Genomic DNA, 21,051 nt, shown 5'->3' with positions numbered 1-21,051 from the left:
TCACGATAGATAAATAAAGTACCAGTCCAGTGATCAATCTCTCCTCACTTTCTCTCAAACACACACACAAATGGTATGATCAGACCTAGAAAAGAATGAGCCTTATTATATTTTAAAATGCGTAGGGATGGGCTGCTGGGAGTTGAAATAATTAACTGTTCCTCAACTCAGAAAAGTTGCATCTTTGTGACAAAACTAGAAATCAATGTTTTAGTATTAATTTTATAATTGTTGGAAAAATAGCAAAGCTGTATGCTGATATGAAACGAATTAATAACATTATTACTTTTCTTTTTAGGATCAATATGAATTCATTTACTTTGCGCTTGTGGAAAGTATATTTTTACAGCAGACACAAGTAACCATTGAGAATTTCCCCAGTTTTTATCAGAAGTTAAATGAAGAAAATGAGGAAAATGTTTCTTGTAAAACTCTTCTGCAGCAACATTTCCAGGTTCGTTTAACAGAATCTTTCAGTTAAAACATTTCTCCTGCTATCAGATATCTGAGAGTCTAAACTCAAAGAAGTTGGGGTTTTTTTTTTCCTAAAACAAAGAATGTCACTCTTTTGCATCACATTTTTTCATGCTAAAACACTCAGCTGACATCACCTCATTGAGTCTCATCTCTCTCCAACATAAATGACCACATGTAGAATCCCTTAACAAGGAATCCTGTATGTGGTCATTCAATCTGGTAGAGATAGTTGCCAAATCTTCCTCAAAGTCGTACCTTCTTTAAAAAAAATATACATTGAACAATGTGCTCTTGGGATAAATAGCTAATGATTGGACACAAGACTCTGCTTGCGAAGACCTATTGGGGCAAGTGAAATCGAAATTGAACCAAATCCTATGACTGGCACCCAGCCATTGCCAGTGCCACTGGACTGACTCCTGTGCAGGTGGCAAGTAAAGAAACACCATTTCGACCCTGTGCTTGAGGAGACCTATTGAGTCAAGTACATCAACATCAAAAAATCAAATGGAAATTGTTGTTGTGATCCCTGTGCCGGTGGCATGTAAAAAGCACCATCCGAACATGGCCGATGCCAGCGCCGCCTTGACTGGCTTCCGTGCTGGTGGCATGTAAAAAGCACCAACTGATCGTGGCCGTTGCCAGCCTCACCTGGCACCTGTGCCGGTGGCACATAAAAAGCACCCACTACACTCACGGAGTGATTGACGTTAGGAAGAGCATCCAGCTGTAGAAACACTGCCAGATCAGACTGGAGCCTGGTGCAGCCCCTTGGCTCCCCAGACCCCAGTCGAACTGTCCAACCCATGCTAGAATGGAAAACAGACATTAAACGATGATGATGATGATTACAACCAGAATGCCTTAATCATAGGTTTATATAGTCAGACCAAGCTTGGGATTAAACAATGACAAAATTCTATATTGTTCGTGATGTCATCACAATTGATTTCCCTTCCCCTAAATGCAAGCAAATAGTGTATAGTTATTTTTCTTATTAACTGGAAACTCTCCCAGCTTTGGTCAGAGATGTTATCCTAAAATTCTCAATTGCAAAACATTCTAAGGCTTAAAGATTGTAAGATTGTCGTGAATATATATATTTCATTTCATTAATTTGCATTAAGCAAATGATTAATTTATTTTGACTTTTTTAAATCTGCATTTTCATTATGTTGATAGTTTAAAATTTTGATACATAATCACAAAATCATGTCTGTATACATAATACTATTGAAAAGTGGTCTTTTGCCACTGTTGTGTCTGTCTTTCGATGACAGTTGTAGTCCTGACAGGTATTGTTATATTCAGAAGTCATCAAGATAGGTTAATTTTTCACTTTACTCTAATTAATTTATTCCTTACATATCTAGACCCATGAAATGCCAGTTGCCACCTGTTTCTACTGATATTTTGATTAATAATAGACTAGAGTGTCACTATTCCATTATTAGTTCCTAGTACTCTATAGAACTTATATTGCCAAACCCCCAAATGTTAAAGACCACAGGCAAGTTTCCTACAATCCTTGAGCATTCATGAACTGAACCTCGGTGTTATCACATTCATCTTTCTGCTGCCAGAGATTTTAGTCTGTAACTCATGGTCAAGGTAGCAAGCACCATACTTAATGCTATCAGCCCCAATCAGTTGAGCCTGGAATTCATGATGTAGCTAAAACACAACTTGTTATTCTTTATTTTAACTAAGTAAATTTCTAAATATTTCATTTACATTCAGGAACTACAAGAACTCGAATATCCTCATACATCACAAGAATTTTTAGAAACAGCAAAATTGAAAAATAATTTGAATAAAACGCGTGTGAAAAATATTCTTGCTAGTAAGTAATAAATATTGTTTTTAGATCTAATTGCATTGTGATTGTTCATTCTGTGGAGGAAATTTATAAAGTCCTTTTACCTACATATTTACTGCTGAATAACTTGGGACATTTCAAATCTATAAATTTAATCAGCAAATTTTCTACAAAAGGTGGGGAGATAATCGAAGGGCCATGTCAAATGTGTAAGGGTTACAACATCTTCCTCATGGAGCAAACTATAGAAATTATAAATTCATTTACAATTTTTTTTCAAATTTCAGGTGACTTGTATCGACCATATCTAAAGCCTGCACCTGATGGCCAGCCACGATATATCAATGCGGTTTATCTACCTGTAATTTATATTTTATTTATTTAATTCAGATTGTTTTGTTTGATTATTCATTTATTTATTTTTGTACTTTTGTACTCTCAGTTAAAGGTTCATTAAGTCTTCAAGTACAAGTTCTATAATGCAAAATAACTCTGCAAGTATACAGCATGTAACCCTGCTTTCAATACACATGTAACAATACTTTTAACATGTGGTCATATATGTATGCATGCATGCCGGCATGGAGGTAGATGGATGGATGAACTGAGAGGCAGTTGGTCAGTTGGCTTCCACACTTCTTTCCTTCTAAGGTACCCACTTCATATACACTTCCTGATACCCAAAGTCTTCCACCATCATTTGTAATACATTATAGCTAGGGAGGTGCTAGGTGTGTGCTGCACACCCATCAAAAATGGCAAATTCATTATAAATATTAACCTTACTTGTTAATTTAATCACAAATCTTAATAGAAAACTTTTGTTATACCCCTGCTTGAAATTTGGTGGCATTAGGTGTGACAGCACACTCAATACAACAACCACCATAAGCCACTGATTATAGCCTGAGTCCAGTTGTCACCATAATGTATGGAAGTTCACAGATTGGAACTTGCTGGTTATTCGTGTCAGTGGTCTTAGTTGATGGTCTCCTACTACATACTTTGTCTTCAGTGTTAGTTTCCCTCTTTTTAAACTTCATCCTTCTCAGCCCATTACTCTTGTCAATGACATCATCTCTATAACCTATCACCTGCTGTAAATGTCAGACAGCATGTGATCTCTTTTTGGAACCTGTTATTTATCTGTAATGAAATGAAGAAGTGTTAGTGTAGTTGAAGGATTACTCTACCAATGTGTGTGATTTGAACAACTTGTATTAATTGATAAAACAGTTATGCTTGCTTTTACATTATCTTCAGAAAAACCTCATGTATATATGTATATTTATCATCATCATCATCATTTAACATCCATGGTTCACGCTGGCATGGGTTGAATGGTTTGGCAGGACCCAATGGATTCAAGGACTGCATTGAGGACCAGTGTTTGCTTTGGCATGGCTTTTACAGCTGGATGCGGCCCCTTCTAACACCAACCACTTTACAGTGGTAATCGGAGTGCTTTTTTATGCCACTTACACTATGGAGGTCACCAAGCAGTTTGCAGGGCTAATTCTGGAGAAGGTGGGGGTAGATCAGCTTCATACTAGGAGACCAGGGTATTACTATGAGATGAAGTAGACAAAGTATATTCTTGTAGAGAGATCTCACATCTAGTAAGGGAAAGTGGGGAGAGGGAGAGAGAAAAATGATCAGTAGGGGCCGCAAGAGATAAATAATAGAAGGCACTAAGGTGGCTCCACAGGGCTCAAGCTGAGTAGAAATGGATTGGTGGTTGGGTTGTTTGTAAGATTGCATAGAAAGATGATGGAGTGAAGATTCAGACTGCGAAAATGGGTAGGGTTGAAAGGTAGATGGTAGAAGAACCATGAGCTGGGGAATTTAGAGAGGTGCAGAAAAATGGGGAGTATAAGCAGCAAGAGTAGTAAAGGTGATAGAGTCACTGTGGAATGTAAGGAAGAAGAGAGATATGAGACATGGTTGCATAGTCTGTAGGAGTTTGGGGAAGGGGAAGAGGCAGGCGTTATGTGTGTGGTGGGTGGATCCCTGTAATAGGGGGAGAATATGAAACATAGCATTTCCAGAACTCATTTCTGGCAAGGAGAGCAAGTCTTTGTAAGAGCCTCATATCTCCAGAAATCTTGGACCTTTGTCATCTTGTCTGTCAGGCTCAGGGTCCTGAAGTCAGCCTTCACACTTAATCTCTTGTCTTCTTGTGTCTCCCTCTTTCGCAAGTTCCAGCCACATGAAGCAAACAGGACACCTTTATACAGCTTTCCTCATCCATATGCAGCATCGCATAACGATACCAGTGCAGTCCTCCTCTCTCTTGAACACAACATCTAATTCCTCTTATACCCAGTTTATATACATACGTGTGTGTGTTCCTCATCATCATTTTAAGGCCTCTTTCTAGGCTGGTATGGATCGGAGAGGTTATCACAGTCATCTGAGTGAGTTTTCATTTAGAGGCTCTGCACTCTTACACAGGCTGGAGGTCCTTCAAAACATTTCATTTTTGGCATGGTTTCTCTGGCTGGACGGTCCTCCTAACACCAATTACTTTTTACAGTGTATCGAATGCTTTTTATTTTTGCATTAACACTGAAGATGTCATGTCCTTAACAAGACTAAAGGACTCTCTTGATCCCACATCTTAGCTTGCTCACTAACTATTTTTTTAAATCTCCTGCCTCAGTGGATTTATTGTGACTCCTGCAATAGTGGCATTGCCCTCATATCTGAAAGATTAAAGAATCTTCAGCTTCCTCTCTCATCTTTCTGGGGGGTCGGTCTGATAAAATAAATGACTGTGTTCGTTTCATATTTCTATAAAGTAACCTTGATGTGAATGTAATTATAATACAACACTAAAACTAAGACAACATTATGACTCATGATAATGGTGATGATGATTTGCTAGTTTCTATCATGAAATTCATTAAAAAAAACTCTTTGAGAATAAATTTGTTTGATTTTGATGACTATTTTTGAGCTTTTGATACATTTTATTTAATTCCATTCATTTTATTTTTCTATTATTTTAGAGTCATGAAAATCCCCGCAATTATATAGCAACCCAAATGCCGATGAAAGAAACAATTGAAGATTTTTGGCAAATGGTTTGTGATATCCAAAGTAGCACAATTGTGATGCTGAATAGTGATGATTCTATGGATGAAGTGAGTGGAATTTTAATATTCTTTAACATTCTACATATCATCAGAGAAAATTTCTTATAGGTCATCACAATGTGTCTTTAAATCAATTATAAACTTTATGAATTATTTTGAAACCATTTTAGTCATACTAATAGTTCTGTAGCAAGACAGGAAAGATCTATTTTGTTACTGTAGCAGAGTTCAGTTGTACTGTAGAAAATTCCAGCCAATCAGTGCTGAATAAATAAAATGGCACTGGTCTGCCTTAGATAAAAAGAAACTCACTACAGCAGCAAAGCAACAATTTCAAATTAGTTGTGAATCTGACTCCACATCAGAAGGCTGCATGTTCAAATCACGTTGGGGTCACCAATGTTACATGTTTCCTATGGTGGTTTTTGTTTATTCTACCTTAGGTTATATTATTTTATTTGGCTTTTTTCTGAGTAAGGGAGAATATAATGACTCAACGTCACTTATACTTAAGTGTTATCGTTATACCTAAAACCCTAACTACAGTTATAACGTCATAGAGACATATACGCATGAAACGCTATATTAATGACATGTATGTTGAATATTTTCTTCGTGTCCTTTAAACCGCTATAAGAAAACATAATCAAGGATTACAGAAATGCATACTTATCTATACTCAGTTGAAAAACAAACGTGAAGAGAAACATTTTCTTTTAATTAGTTTTATTATATAAATATAACATTTTATATTATTTACAGTAAGAAAGAAAGATAACTTTGTCGTGTAGAAAAACGACTATAAATTCATTAACTAATTCTTAATTCTAACTAATACATTAATCTACAAATCAAAATAGACTTGTGATTAACTTAGACATGGCATGAAAATTACCGATGTCTCAAAAGAGTGAGTGTCGTGGAGTTCAGTGACATCCAACAAACACTGAAGTTTTTCCCAAAATCCAGGGTTTTTATGACTGCTCAACTTGACTAAAAAGAATCGAAATCCATGACAAATATTCTTTACAAAACTTTTAGAATTTTTATATGAGCAGTTATATTAGCCAATGGAAAAAAACGAAAATAATAATTCTTCGGCAAAGACATTACGTCATATTGCCAATTCATACCATATTTCAAAATGGCTAAAATGGTTATTGCAACACATGTGAATCACTAATGTATGTTAGAAGGGATGTCTGCTATATGTAACATGTTCGAGTTGTAACATAATGTGTGAAGGTAGCATTTTTTTTAAAGACAGTTCATAGAAAGAACCCATTTCCAATCATTTCTTAAAGAGGCGTAAATAAAGAATATTCAGAAGGCAAGTTTACAAAACAAAAACATTAAAATTTATTTGGTAGTGTAATGAATGCTAGTAAGTGGTAACAAGGATTAATATGAATGGGAACCAAACACATGTGTGTGAGGGAAAATCACATGACTTACTATATATACTGAGATTTATATGAAGCAGAGTGGAAGCTGATTGATATTAATGAAATGAGTTGCATGTAGTTAGTGGTGGACATAGAAAATGTGACATGTCAAAGAAAGCAATGTTGTTTCTATGCCGCCAAATCCACAACTAATTTGAAATTGCTGCTTAGCTGCTGTAGAGATTTTTTTTTAGCTGAGGCAGATCACTGCCATTTCATTCATACACCTCCAGCTCTGATTGGCTGGAATCTTCCACAGCACAACTGAACTATGCCACAGCAACAAAATAGATCTTTCCTCTCATGCTACAGTCTAAAATATTTTGACTTTAACAGGAAACAGATATTTAACAATAACTGAAATAACTTATTTTCTTTTTAATGATTTTCAGACCTGCTGTAAATATTGGAAGGACGATGGTGAAATTGAGTTTGGACATATTATTGTCCATAGCAGTAAGGCGGAAGAAAAGACAGACTTTATGGAAAGAATATTGTTCATACAAAATTCAGAAACGGTTTGTTGAGTTTAATACTCCTGTTGAAAAGGACATTTTCGTTATGTCGGAAAGTTGTTTAAAGCCCATTGTTTTCTATTGAGAGACTGTAAAGAATCTTGAACAATCAAAACTTAATTTTTTCTTCTTTTAGTTCTTTCTTCACTTGGTGTCTGTAAGTTAATCAGCAGTAGCAGTATCATGGTATTAGATGTCACAGACAGCTCTAATGTGAAGAAAACCAAAGTCTTGCTTTGACACACATTAATCAGTTTTTATTGAGGTGTAATATTAATTTAGTTCACTATTGGTATTAGTTTAAATAAGTCTTAGAATTCAGACATTTGCTTAAATTTTAAGGACAAAGTTTTCTTAGATATTTTTATTAAACAACAATTCAATTTTGAAGTAAAATCTTACTTATATTTCAGTTCTAAGAGGAAAGTTAATTTAGAAATGTTTAAGTCTTTAAGTATTGGGGTGTGACAGAGTGAAGATGAGGAAAGAACAAATAGGTTGTTTGTAAGAGGTTTCGAAAGTCGTTAGTTCAGAAGATCAGAGGCTTTTGTTGTAGTAACAGAAGCAGCAGAAGGATGAAGCCGTGCTTCTTTGAACCAATGGTTCTAGTTGTGTTGGTCAGTGAAAATCTTTACCAATTACATGGATTTCTTTTTACTGAATCTGTTCAAAAATACTAATATTTTGTCTAGCTACAATTCTCAGTTTTATTTGAACCTGTTTCCCTTCCACTCCTTATTTTTATTTTCCAGCAATTTCTAAAAAATCATTTCTTGGTCCAGTAATAAATTGGTATTTAATTGAAAATGAATATTAAGATAAATACATGAAGATGTTTCTGAAATTTTCAATTCTCATTTATGAAATAGCAAAAACATTATCATCATTTTATGTACTGCAGGGAAAACAGTTGAGTGTGAAACAGTACCAATACACATCATGGCCAGCTACATCTGCAGTACCAAACAATACTGTATCCTTCTTACATATGATTGAAGAAATTAAACAACATATTCAACAAACACAGACAAATCCAAAAGCACCAATGGTTGTTCACTGCTTGTAAGTAAAATGTTAATCATAATCTTTTCTTATGATGATTTACTGCTTCTAATTAAATTGTTAATTGTTCCAATGAAGTAGCATGGCAAAAGTCTGTTACAGCCTGTCGTTTCCATCACTAATTTCTATTACATTTTTTTCCCTAAGCTTCCCCAATGGAAACAATGTGTTCTTTAATAGAACTATTACCTTCATTGTTCCTAATTCACAATCACACTCTCTCAGAAGCACCATTTATAACAGATGTTCAAACAGAAACTCTTCACCACCAATGGCAGCAGTTCCTAAAATTCGTTTCTATCTTCTAATACTCAACACAATAACAATTCTCTCTTTTGAGTTACAGAGTCAATCTGTCACCCATTTCAACCCTATCACACAGTCCATGGCTACTTTTAATTGTAGAGCCCACTTGGTAGTAAATATTTGTATCTTATCTCGAGTCTAAGAGAATTTCTTACTGCCAGTTGTCTTCACTTCCTCCTTTTACTAAACAATAATAAAAGACAAAAAGAAAATTACCTCCATTTTCAGGGTTTATTTAGCTAATTTACTGAACTTTATTATTCAAAGTCTACATATTATTGCTTAGTTTGTTAGAAACATCAGCCAACTCACCCATAATTACATCCTGCTGCCTTAATAAAGGGCAGGACATGGTGGATAATGTAGTTGTATATGCCTTCTTTTCTGAAAAATAGACAATTTGAAAATCTCCTTTTCCGAAATATCCTAGGGCAATGATAACTTTCACTTGTTTTATTTTTTAACAGGAATGGTGCTGAACGAAGTGGATTGTTTTGTGTTGTATTTTCTTCCCTGTTATTATTACAAAAAGAAAGAACTGTAAATATTCCATATATTATACGGACTATGCAGTTACCCAGGCCACAGGTTCTTACAGATTTGGTAAGTACAAACCAAAACCTTAGCTTCCTTTGGGTTTCTTTTCTATTGCAAAAATCCCATGAACTCAATGATGAAGCCTCTATGTTTTGTTGTCACTTAAACTGCTTGAAAAAATTGCTAAATTTTCTTCAAATCCCAATATCTTGAACAAGAACACATTCACAAATATAGAACTAGGAATACAATCCCCAAGAGAATGTTGGGATTGTCATGGTTGGAATGTTGTCATAAGTTGACTTGATCAATGATGGCGTGGCACTAAGCACTAATAATTTTTTTTTATTTATTACTGTTAGGTTTCCATTTTAGAAAAAACAGAACTGGAAGAAATATCCAATATTAAAGAATTATGTTCTATATTTAAGAGATGAGGAATTATGTACATTATTTACATTTGATGGATATTTGTCCTCACTGATATATACTCCAGCCTTCTTTAGGTGTCTTGGGGAAATTTCGAACCTGCATACTCATTCCTTAGGTATTTTTCGATTTTATTATTTTTAGTATTATTATTACTATTATTGTTCAGGTCACTGCTTGGAATCAAACTCGGAATCTTGAAGTTAGTAGCCTGCGCTCTTAACCACTATGCCCGTGGGCAATTATGGAGTGAATTTTAGGGCTTATAAATCTAATATTTTCCTATCCTTCCTTAACACCGGTTCCCATATGCTGCTCATATCTGCACTCGGTCTGCTTAGGAGGTTGTTGTGTCCTAGCATATGTGCGGCTTCTTTTAGTTTTCGTGTTTTCCAGTGGTGTTCTCTGTCTATTATTTTAACTTCATCCTACAGGGGGAGGTGGTCTCCATTTTTCCATACATGATCAGCTATACCTGATTTATCAATATCTCCTCACGTCACAACTTTGCGATGTTCATCTACCCATGTTTCACCTTTGTAATACCTACCTGCATGGGATGGAGTACACGCAGTCTTTGGTCATATTCTCATCTATTGTTGGTTTTACTTGAAGGAGATATTTGTGAAGTGTTGTATTACTCTTGAATACTGTCCTGATGTTATATGGGCCATATATCTTTTGTATCTTCTCGGAGAGTCCTTTCACATAGGGTAGACAGGCTATGGACAGTTTTTTGGCCTCATCCTCTCTCTTCTTCACAATCGCTACTTATATTCTTTGCACAATATTTTAGGCCCTGAGCAATCCCTCTCTTTACACTGTATGGATGGTGGGAATTGAAGTTAAGGTATTGTCCAGTAAAGGTCGGCTTGCAGTATATGGTTGTCCTGAATCCATACTTGGTACATATTATTTATACATCCAGGAATGCCAGCTGATTGCCTGTTTCCTTTTCCATTGTGAACTGTATGGATGGCTTTATTGAGTTCACATGATCTAACATTACTTGGACATATTCCTGGTGGGGTCAGAGTATAAAGGTGTCATCAACATATCATAGCCATAGTGTTGGTTTTAGTAGTGTTGATTCTAAAGCCAAATTCTCAAAGTATTCCATGTATATATTTGCTATGATAATGGCGAATCCATAGCTAAACCCTCCTCTTGTCGATATATATACTGAAGTAGGTACTTTCTACACAGAAGGTCAACATTTCCATCAAGTTTCTTATTGGTATATTAGTGTGTTCTTTTAAATGAGCGTCTGTCACTAGTTTTTCTTGTATCACTGATAGTGCTTCACCAGTTGGGACTTTGGTGAACAGGCTTATCACATCTAGACTCATCATCTGGTTGGATTCATCTGGTTTATCCTTGATCAGTTCTGTGAAGTGGGTGGAATTCATCATGTACAATGTTGACTTTCCTGCTAATGGACTGACTATATCAACAAGGGAGCGGCTCAGTGGATGACATGCTGAACCTCTAGGTCTTAATGGAATACCATCCTTGTGAATCTTAGGAAGACCGTACATGTGTGGTAGTTTTCTGTAGTGTTGAGTCAGTTGTCTGTACTTCATTGGTGTAAAGTGATCCTTGTTCTTCATCAAGATCTGTGACAACTTCCTCTGTTTTCAGAGTTGGGTCTTTCTTTTCTTTGTTGTAGCTACCATCACTTAAAAGACTTGCCAATTTTTCAGAGTAGTCAGACTTGTTCATCACCACTGTAGCATTTCCCTTGTCTGCTGGAAGTATTACCATGGAATTGTCACTTTGTAGTCGTTTTATAGCAAACTTTTCTTCCTTAGTGATGTTTGGTTTAGGAAGTTTTGCTTTTTCTAATACCTGTCTCACTTTCCACCTTAGTTCATCTCCCTGAGCTTTTGGCATGTTTATGGCTATCTCTTCAATAGGAGCTATTATGTCCAGGTATGGAATATGCTTGATGGTTGTCGCAAAGTTCAGTACTACTTCTTCAGAGCTTTCTAGGTGTCAGCTACTTACATTAATTACTGCCTCCACAGGTGGGTGACGGATTTCAGTCTTCATTCCCTGACCTTTGAGTTTCATAAACTACTTAATCTGGCATGTCTTCACCATTTCAAATTTGCCATTATCACCGGTAATAGTCAATATATACATGGAATCAGTGACATGCAAAAAGCACCCACCAACTATTAAGTGGTTGGCTTCAGGAAGGGGCATCCAGCTGTAGAAACCATATCAAAAGTAACATTGGTGCCCAAAGCAGCCCTGTAGCTTGCCAAATCCTGTCAAACTGTTCAACCCATACCGGCTTGGAGAAAGAACATAAAAAGAGGAGGAGAATCTATAACCATTTTAATGCTTCCATAGTTTGGACAGATCTTTTCAAGCATTTCACCATTTGTTGTGTTCCTTTGTCTTCATCAGATTCAACATCCTGAGATCAGCCTTCACCACTTCTGCCATCATCATCAAGTTTTCCTCTCGCACCTTTTCTTTCAATTTGGATCTCCTGGTACTTTACCCATCTATTATCTTCCATATATATTACATGTCCCTATCAGTCTTCACTCTTGTTCTCTACAACTGGTTCCTCTTAAACCCTCTTTGACTCTCACCTCTACCTTGTTCTTCATGTGCACTAACATTGCACATCCACCAGAATATGCTCGTTTCATTTCTCTTCCATCTCATGTCTCACATCTTCAGAATTTACTGCATTTGTCTCACTAGTTTTTGCGGCATTTCAGTTGCAATGCCTCACTTGTAACATCCCTGCAATGTTACATCTGTAACATCATTATAACACTACTGTTGTGACACAGTTATTTTTATTTCCAAACTCAGAAGACTAATAGAAGGAACCTCATTAAAAATATAGGGTAACGACCCCAACCAGAATACTTACACAACTGAAGTATAAAAAAACTATAAACTTTTCAATTAAGATTGTTGGCTATTTATTTCTTATGTTAAAAATGAGTTCTTTTTTGCCCTTAAATTAATGGGAATAATAGATTATTCCTGCTAATCCCATTTTGTCTTTGATATGTAGACTACTTTCATTATTGTGTTTCGTGACTAAAGATTTAGAGTTGGTTGAGACAGTTGATCCCTTACATTTGAATTATCTTTTCAGTATACATACCCAAGTGTGCCCTTTACCCCCAAATTTGTTTCCTTATAATTTTCAGAAAAAAGGATATTCTTTAATGAAATCTTAGACAAATATTGTTCAGCTGATGTAGATTTTGATGATAACAGAATTAGTTGTGGAAAAATATTCAGATTTGAAGTAGAGAAGTTTCAGAAAATTCACACAAGTCAATTTTGTTTCTTTATAACGTTTAGAAAAATGGGTATTTTTGAATGAAATTTTTATATAAATGCCTTTCAGATGGTATTGGCTGTGGTTATATTAGAATTTAATGTAAAAACAGCATGTATGTGTGCATGGTCGCCGATTTAAAAAAATTTTTGACTATGCACACATACATACTGACATATATCACATTGTTTTCTAATTTCATCACATTTTTTTCTAATTTCAAGTTTCATATGTGTAATGTGTGCGCATGTGCACACGCGCATGTGTGTATGTGTGTGGTGGCGGTGGTGTAAACTTATGTGGGTGTGCCATCTTTTCTGTAATCTATTATTTTTGTTTTCTTCCAAGTTCTCTTATCAATGAAAGCCTGCCAGAAATTAACACGTTTATTCTAACACTTTCATAGTTTCACCTTTTTTTACTTATTCCATTATTTTGTTGCAATTTTTTTTAACAAATTCCATTGTTATATCTCTCTTATGACTAGTGTAACAATCAATAAATTAATAAATCAATTTTAATTTATCACATAACCACTCATACTTTTCCTGCTTTATTTTAATCTACCATATTTTAGTAATTTTTCAACCTGACCATTACCATCACCATCACCATCACCACCACAATCATCATTACTATCACCGTTCACACTACTACCACCACCACTATCACTACCATTTCTACCATACCTGATGAGGTCTTTATTGATTTCTCATGTTAAATTATTGATTCATTGATTATTTACCATTGATGGTGGACTTATTATTAAGAAATTAATATTTTTGGATAAGAAGTTAATTAAGTTTGGTGTCAGGAATGACTTTTTGGTCTTAGAATCAATAACTCCTCCACCAAAACATTACAACCTCTACATGGTTGCTTGACCTGCTAGAAATTACAACCAAATTTTCTCTCAAATCATATTCCACTGTTTTAAACAAAAAAAAAGGATATATTCAGTCATGTATTTTTAGGTACCAAAAAATGACTGGATGGTCATAACTGATATGGAGGTAAACACTGACAAAGACAGAATACAGAACATAACATTGTGGCTATTTCTAGAGATGCTTGAAACAGATTGTAACATATAACTATAGGATTGATCTCTTGCCAGGAAATCAGTCTGCAAGGGAACTGCATAGATAGGGTGGGATTGGGGTCGTATAGAAGATTATATATAGATAGGTGTGTGTGTGTGTGTGTGTGTGTGTGTATCATCATCATTTAGTGTCTGCTTTCCATGATGGCCTAGCTTAGCTCAACTGAAACTGGTAAGCTGGAAGGCTGCACCAGGTTACAATCTGATTTAGCTTGGTTTCTAACGCCAACCACTCTAAGAGTGTAATGGGTGCTTTTTACGTGCCACCAGCATGGAAGCCAGTCACATGACACCCGCATTGGCCACAACTACAATTTTACTTGGCTTGATGAGTTTTCTTGAGCATGGTGTGTCACCAAAGGTCTCAATAACTTACCATCTCAATAACTTACCATGGGTGCCTGTTACATAACACCAGCACTGGCCATGACTATGATTTCACTTGGGTTGAGGGGTCTTCTTAAGTATGGCATATTGCCAAAGGTCTCAGTCACTTGTCATTGCCTCCATGAGGCCTGACATTCAAAGATCATGCTTCACCATCTCATCCCATGTCTTCTTCGGTCTACCCCTTTCACAGATTTCCTCCACAGTTGGAGATTGGCACTTCTTCACACACCTGTCCTCATCCATATGCAGCACATGATCATACCAGTGCAGTCATCTCTCTTGCACACCACATGTGATGCTTCTTATGTCCAACTTTTCTCTCAAGACGCTTACACTCTATCATACATGGACACTAACATTGCACATCCACCAAAACATACTGGCTTCATTTCTGTCAAGCCTACACATGTCCTCAATGGTCACAGCCCATGTTTCACTGCCATGTAGCATAGCTGTTCACTCATAGGCATCATGCAATTTGCCTTTCACTCTGAGGGAGAGGCCCTTTGTTGCCAGCAGGGGTAGGATCTCTCTGAACTTTGCCCAGCCTGTCCTTATTCTCACAGCTACACTCTCAGAGCATCCACCTCTGTTACTGACTTGGTCTCCTAAATAACAGAATCCATCAACTATTTCTGTGGCTGTATATTGACAGGAGTGTTGATGTAGGATTATATTTAACTAGTAGGACCTGCGAATATTTCATGGATTTAATGATAAACCTACTGGGTTATTTCTGAAAACTTTATCCAAAAAACCTGAAAGCATAACCTGTGTTGTGCTTGTATCAAAAGATAGCTGCTCGTCTTCTACTCATTGAAAAGTGGAAGAAATTAGGATACAATGATTACTTAATGCACTTTATATACTTTATGCACAATTTTATAGACTTAATATACAACACTCATAGAATGAATATTCACTTCTATTTTTCCATTTTTCCCATTAACAAAAAAATTGCATTTTAAAATTTATATGGTCCCAATTTCATACCAAGAAGATAAAAATTTTATAGCACAAAAACTTGTTTTAGATGTAAAATATAGGAGTCACAATTTCACGAGGGGTAGAAATTTAATGCAACATGATATACTCTGAAAACCACATCATTGGCTTTCAATTCACCACCATCTCCAGCACCAGCAGTAGCCGTTCAAGAATTTGGACCTGGAGATCTCCATTTCCAGCAACTTCGAGGGCCACCTCCCAGTGGTGTCAGGCGTCAACGAAGAGCCCTCGACTACAACAAGACGAGCAAGGTTTTTTTTTTTCCAAGGTCTGGGGTCTCCCGCCCCTAATCCCTAGACCATCATCTAATCACCCTTACCCGTCTTGTTGCTTAACAACAACAGCACCAGTACCACACCTTCACCACCGTCTTCATCATCATCATCATCATCATCTCTCTCTCTCTCTCTCTCTCTCTCTCTCTCTCTCTCTCTCACTCTCTCTCTCTCTCTCTCTCTCTCTCTCTCTCTCTCTCTCTCTCTCTCTCTCTCTCTCTCTCTCTCTCTCTCTCTCTCTCTGCCTTTCTTTAACCTCACCATCAGAACATCGCCCCTCTGCTAAAATTATATACCTAACTACTCTCTGTATCACTACCGTTAACTAACTTTTTTAACCACGTAATAAATATTACATTCCCCCTGCCTCACATCGTGGACGCTTCTCTCTCCCTCTTTTTTTCTCTCACTCTTCAACTTTCCCTTCATCGAATCACATGAAAGTGTTATGGTCAAGCTAAGTAATGGAGCGACAAGTAGAATTATTATAAGATAATCAGAGGTGTAAATTCTTCAGCATTTTATATAACCAGAGATGCATGTTTATCATTCAACTACAGTAGGGGTTGAATAATATTCTTAACATCGCTTTTTGGTTGCACTCGGCGTCTTCAAGCAATCTCACTAATCCAGTTTTAATCGAAATCAAATTTTGTTTTTTAATTATGTTTGACTACATATAAGCTACATTTAGAGATAAAATACTTAAAATCTAGTGCAGTAGAAAAAAGTTAAGAGCAAAAATATATAGACAAAACTGGTTGACTGACGGTAGTTATACCCGACATTGACACTTTGAATCCACATCATTCTTTTAATTTTGATTAAGAATTATTATATTGATATTAATATGAAAGAGAAATGCTAAAGGAATATATTGGTAAAGGTTTCGTAAAATTTTATCCATTAGAAAAAAAGATATTTAATTTCTTTATCTATATTTTCTTTCTCTCTTCGCTCACAATACACCTCTCTCTTATACTCCTTTAAAATCTCTTTCATCTCTCTCACTCTCCTCTCACACTTCTCTCTCTCTCTCAACACTTCCTGTATTTACTAATTTATTTGTCTCTGTCTTGTCTTTCCTCCCTCTCTGAATCTCTCCCTTCCTCACTCTCGCGATACATATACATTTCCCATCCGCTTCTCGTCACTGCCTTACATCTCTCCTCTCTGTCCCCCTCACTACCTCTATATTTCTCTCACCCTCCCCATTACTCTGCTTTCTTCACCACCACCCTCTCTCTTTCTCTCTCCACTCTTTTATATCTGTCCCCACTTCTTCCTGACATTTCCTTTCTCCCTATCTCATCAAATGGACTTCAGCAAAGCAAACTACATGAAAGAAAGCATAAGTTCCAAAATTCAGAGAAACTGGCTGGTTGAGGAAATTCAGTGTTCCTCGCATGGAACCTGGCAGAAGCAGCGCTGCCAAACTCTCTTATTGCAGAGGCCCTGAAGAGCTTTGGTTTTCATTGAACCATAGCTGAAATTGAGAGGGAAAAAAATGAGCTCATTCACTCATTATACCTTAATACAACCACACTTAAACTTAGAGAAAATAGTTAAAGTGGAGGTGAAGGTACAAAAGTGTGAAAAAGAAAAGGAAGCTAGTGACCCCATAGAATCCAAGAAGTTCAGGATAAGGCTGAAAGAGAGGAGCAAAACAAAGGAGACATCAACACCCTGGACAACTGGGAGTCCAAGAAGAATACCAAAGTTCACCAGGAGAAACTAAAGGTGAAGGTTTGCAGGGGGGAGAAAAACAACAGCAAAGTAAAGCAGGAAAAACAAACAAAAACAAAGGCACCAGTGGGTTGGCGGGTCTGAGAATGAATGTGGGCTCAAAGCGGATTCACAAGAAAAACGAAATAGAACCTGCAAAGGTAATGGCTCTGGTTAAAAGGAAACCAAACCAGTCTGCAAGTTCTATGTAAAGGGTACCTGCTGGCATGGTGACATTGGGACAGGCTGCAGATTTATTCATCCCAAATCCCATATGAACAGTGCTCGTTCCACTTGCCTGAAGACCAGGAAGAACAGCCTCCAACAACACAGCATCAGATCACAAGATACAATGCCACCACCATGGAAGTGTGTGGATGGTGCACACACTGCTCCTAGGAAGAAACAAACTGTTGATGCAGTGCAGATAGCAGCTGCTTAACAACAGGCTTTTTTGGAGGTCGCACAGAAGATTGTAAGGCAGCTGACCTGGCTTCACCAGACATCCAGTATGAGGAACACGTACCAGTACTCACGACCACCTCAAACAACAAAGGATCCAGGGTGGCCAACTCTGACACTTCTGTCCATGTCTGACCACTGGCCACTACCGACACCCTACATATCACACCAGTATTCTTGCTGAACATCAGGAGCCTCGCAACAACGCAAAACACAATACCTGAGAGACTTAGTGGCATGTAATCAAGCAATATGTGTGTCACTAACAGAAACACATCTGAATATAGAGGTATCAGATGCTGAGATACACATACCAGGGTATGTTGTGTTTCAAACTGACAAGAGAGAAAGGACTCCTGGTGGAGAGGCAATTTACATCCAGGAAGATGTCACACCTGTGGTCCTGCTGTCACACTCAAACTCAGTCTGTGACACTCTAGTGGTACACATTCAACAGATGGAACTAATGTGTACCATGTATCACCCACCAAATGCTCCAAATCATGGGGAATCATTTGAAGAGAGCCTCCAAGAAATGAAAGAAGCTTTAACCAACCTGGATGACAGCCTGCATATATTTGTTTTAAGGGATTTCACCCTCCCTTATGTCAAATGGCCTGAAGGTCAAATTCTCTCAGGTATGTCACTGCATGGCCTGAGGCATGCAGAATCTCTGCATCACCTCACTAACATGCTCTTTAATGGAGTAAATATTGCTCCACCCAACAAGGAGAAAAAATGTCCTGGACTTCTGTTTCACAAACGCCGTGGCACTCATCCATAATGTTGGGGTGACACCAATGATTTTTCTCAGACCATAACTTAATAGAACTAACAATGAATGGTCCACAGAAGACTACAGCCATGCAGGCTACTAGAAGCACCCAACTCCTCCCCAGCCTGAACTTACACAAAGCTGATTGGAAGAGTATCAAGAAAGAGGTCATGGAACATAACTGGTCTGTCAGTCTCGCTACAGAAGACCTAAAGCTACAACACTTTATGACAATCATGCATGACATCTGTCATATACGTTGGTTTTGTTTTTTCGCTTTAAAGCTAAACGATTCTGATAAATTCATTGGATTAATCCCAACAAAATACTTCTTCAAGTTTAGTCACTGGCTCAAAAGAAATTCAGAGGTGTAACATTGTGCACATTCATTTCTGTAAATGCTTTTCTTGTGCACCAACGCCCCATGCACATATATGCACACGGATACATATGGATGAAGTCCCATTTTGGAAGTATGTTAAAGTTTTTATTATTTTGGAATGAAGAACACAAATATGCACATGTTGGTTGTGAGGTAAGAAGCTTACTTCCAAACCACATGGTTCCAAGTTCAGTCCCATTGAACCTTGGGCAAGTGTCTTATATTATAGCCTTGAGCTGGCCAAAGCCTTGTGAGTAGATTTGGTAGACAGAAACTAAAAGAAGCCCATCGTGTATGTGTGTGTGCGTCTTTGTGTCTGTGTTGTCCCCCCTACCACTGCTTGTCAACCAGTGTTGGTGTGTTTACATCCCATTAACTTAACAGTTCAGCAAAAGAGACTGATAGAATAGTACTGGGGTTGATTCATTCAACTAAAAATTCTTCGAAGCAGTGCCCCAGCATGGCTGTAGTCTAGTGACTGAAACAAGTAAAAGAGAAAAGAGACGAAGAAATAAATGGCCTCATCAAAAATCAAAAATGAATTTGGTTTTTATATGGGAAGCAGCACATAACCAAACCCTACCGACCATCCAACATTAAATTCTAAACATATACACACATAGACTCTTTATTTTTGTAAGTGTTCCCAGATTCAGTATTTGGGTGGGTGCAGATTGGCAAAATCTTTACTGAATAGAACTTAAGATATTTATTTACAGTGCTGTAATATTCTGAATTCAAATCTTGCCATGGTTGACTTTGACATTCTTCCTTCCAGGGTCATTAAAATAAAATACCAGTAAAATACTGGGGCCAGTTTCATTGGCTATACTCTCCTCCAAACTATGTAACCTTATGACTTATATTAGAAATATAGAATGTAGAAAGAAGAGTTAATGAGAAACATAATAATCATTTTACTGGCAAGTATGAGAGACATCACACAGGCTTCCAACTTGTTTTATGTTCATCAACAAAATATAGCCATCATTATATGTGTGCATGCACATACACATGCACGCGTGTGTGTGTGTGCATACAAATGGTTGCTCTTTTATCTAGATATGTTATTTTTTTTTTTGTAGATATGTTATTTGATTGTAGGAGTTTTTTCTTATTTATAAAAGTCATTTACAAAAATGTTTCATGTTTTTGTTATTTTCAATTTTTCTCTCTTCCAGGACCAATTTAAATTTTGCTATACAGCTGTCATGGAATATATTGACCGATTCCAAGCTTATGGAAATGTATAAATGGACCAAGTTCGAAAAATGTCTTGCTTTATGTACATAAATAGTGTTCTGATCTGAACTGTATTATTATTATTTGTTAGGTAAGGGGACAATTACTGATGAAGTAGAAGACAATGTCAAACTCCCAACTTTTAAACATATTATTATTATTATTATTATTATCATTATTATTATTATTATTATTATTATTATTATTATTATTATTATTATTATTATTATTATCTTTTATTTCTATCATAAAATATATTATTTCCATGACATTTTTTATTTGTATAGTTTGCTTAACTCATATTAAATCGGATTATTTTTTTTTGCTATTATTATTATTATTATTATTATTATTATTATTATTACCATCATCATCTATTATAATCATCCATGCTGAGGTATGAACAATATTTACAATTTTATATTTTATGTAGAGAAACCTGGAAATGAATGAAGTCAGTTTTATTGTTATTAATTAGAACTGATTTGAAGACCAAACTAACAAAAACAGTTTGAAATCCTCAATGTTTTATTATTTTTTTTTATTTCATTTCTATATAACACAGAATAACACATTTCACCAACATATATTTGCTACATATATATTATTTTATGGACTTAATTAGTTCACATTTACAGTTTCAGGGGAAGGGTCTTAATCATTTTTTATATCAATTTCTTTTATCA

General features: G+C 36.3%; 1 protein-coding gene across 2 annotated transcripts in view; it reads left to right on the top strand.

Moving 5' to 3' along the window:
* LOC115218423 (receptor-type tyrosine-protein phosphatase T-like) overlaps window positions 1–20,540 on the top strand; it is a 113,521-nt gene extending 92,981 nt beyond the window's left edge. The window contains exons 21-28 of one of the 2 annotated variants that reach the window (XM_029788228.2): window positions 299–454; window positions 2,218–2,320; window positions 2,584–2,657; window positions 5,308–5,442; window positions 7,232–7,357; window positions 8,256–8,416; window positions 9,190–9,325; window positions 20,305–20,540. In XM_029788228.2, coding sequence (XP_029644088.1) covers window positions 299–454; window positions 2,218–2,320; window positions 2,584–2,657; window positions 5,308–5,442; window positions 7,232–7,357; window positions 8,256–8,416; window positions 9,190–9,325; window positions 20,305–20,376 — 963 coding nt within the window. In that variant the 3' untranslated portion in view covers window positions 20,377–20,540. The remainder of the gene's footprint in view (window positions 1–298; window positions 455–2,217; window positions 2,321–2,583; window positions 2,658–5,307; window positions 5,443–7,231; window positions 7,358–8,255; window positions 8,417–9,189; window positions 9,326–20,304) is intronic. The other variant, XM_029788229.2, reaches the window with a different exon arrangement.
* Window positions 20,541–21,051: the final 511 nt, after the last annotated feature.

Source organism: Octopus sinensis, linkage group LG13 (genome assembly GCF_006345805.1).
Source record: "Octopus sinensis linkage group LG13, ASM634580v1, whole genome shotgun sequence".
Lineage (NCBI taxonomy): Eukaryota > Metazoa > Mollusca > Cephalopoda > Octopoda > Octopodidae > Octopus > Octopus sinensis.
This window is presented reverse-complemented; position numbering and strand designations above follow the sequence as displayed.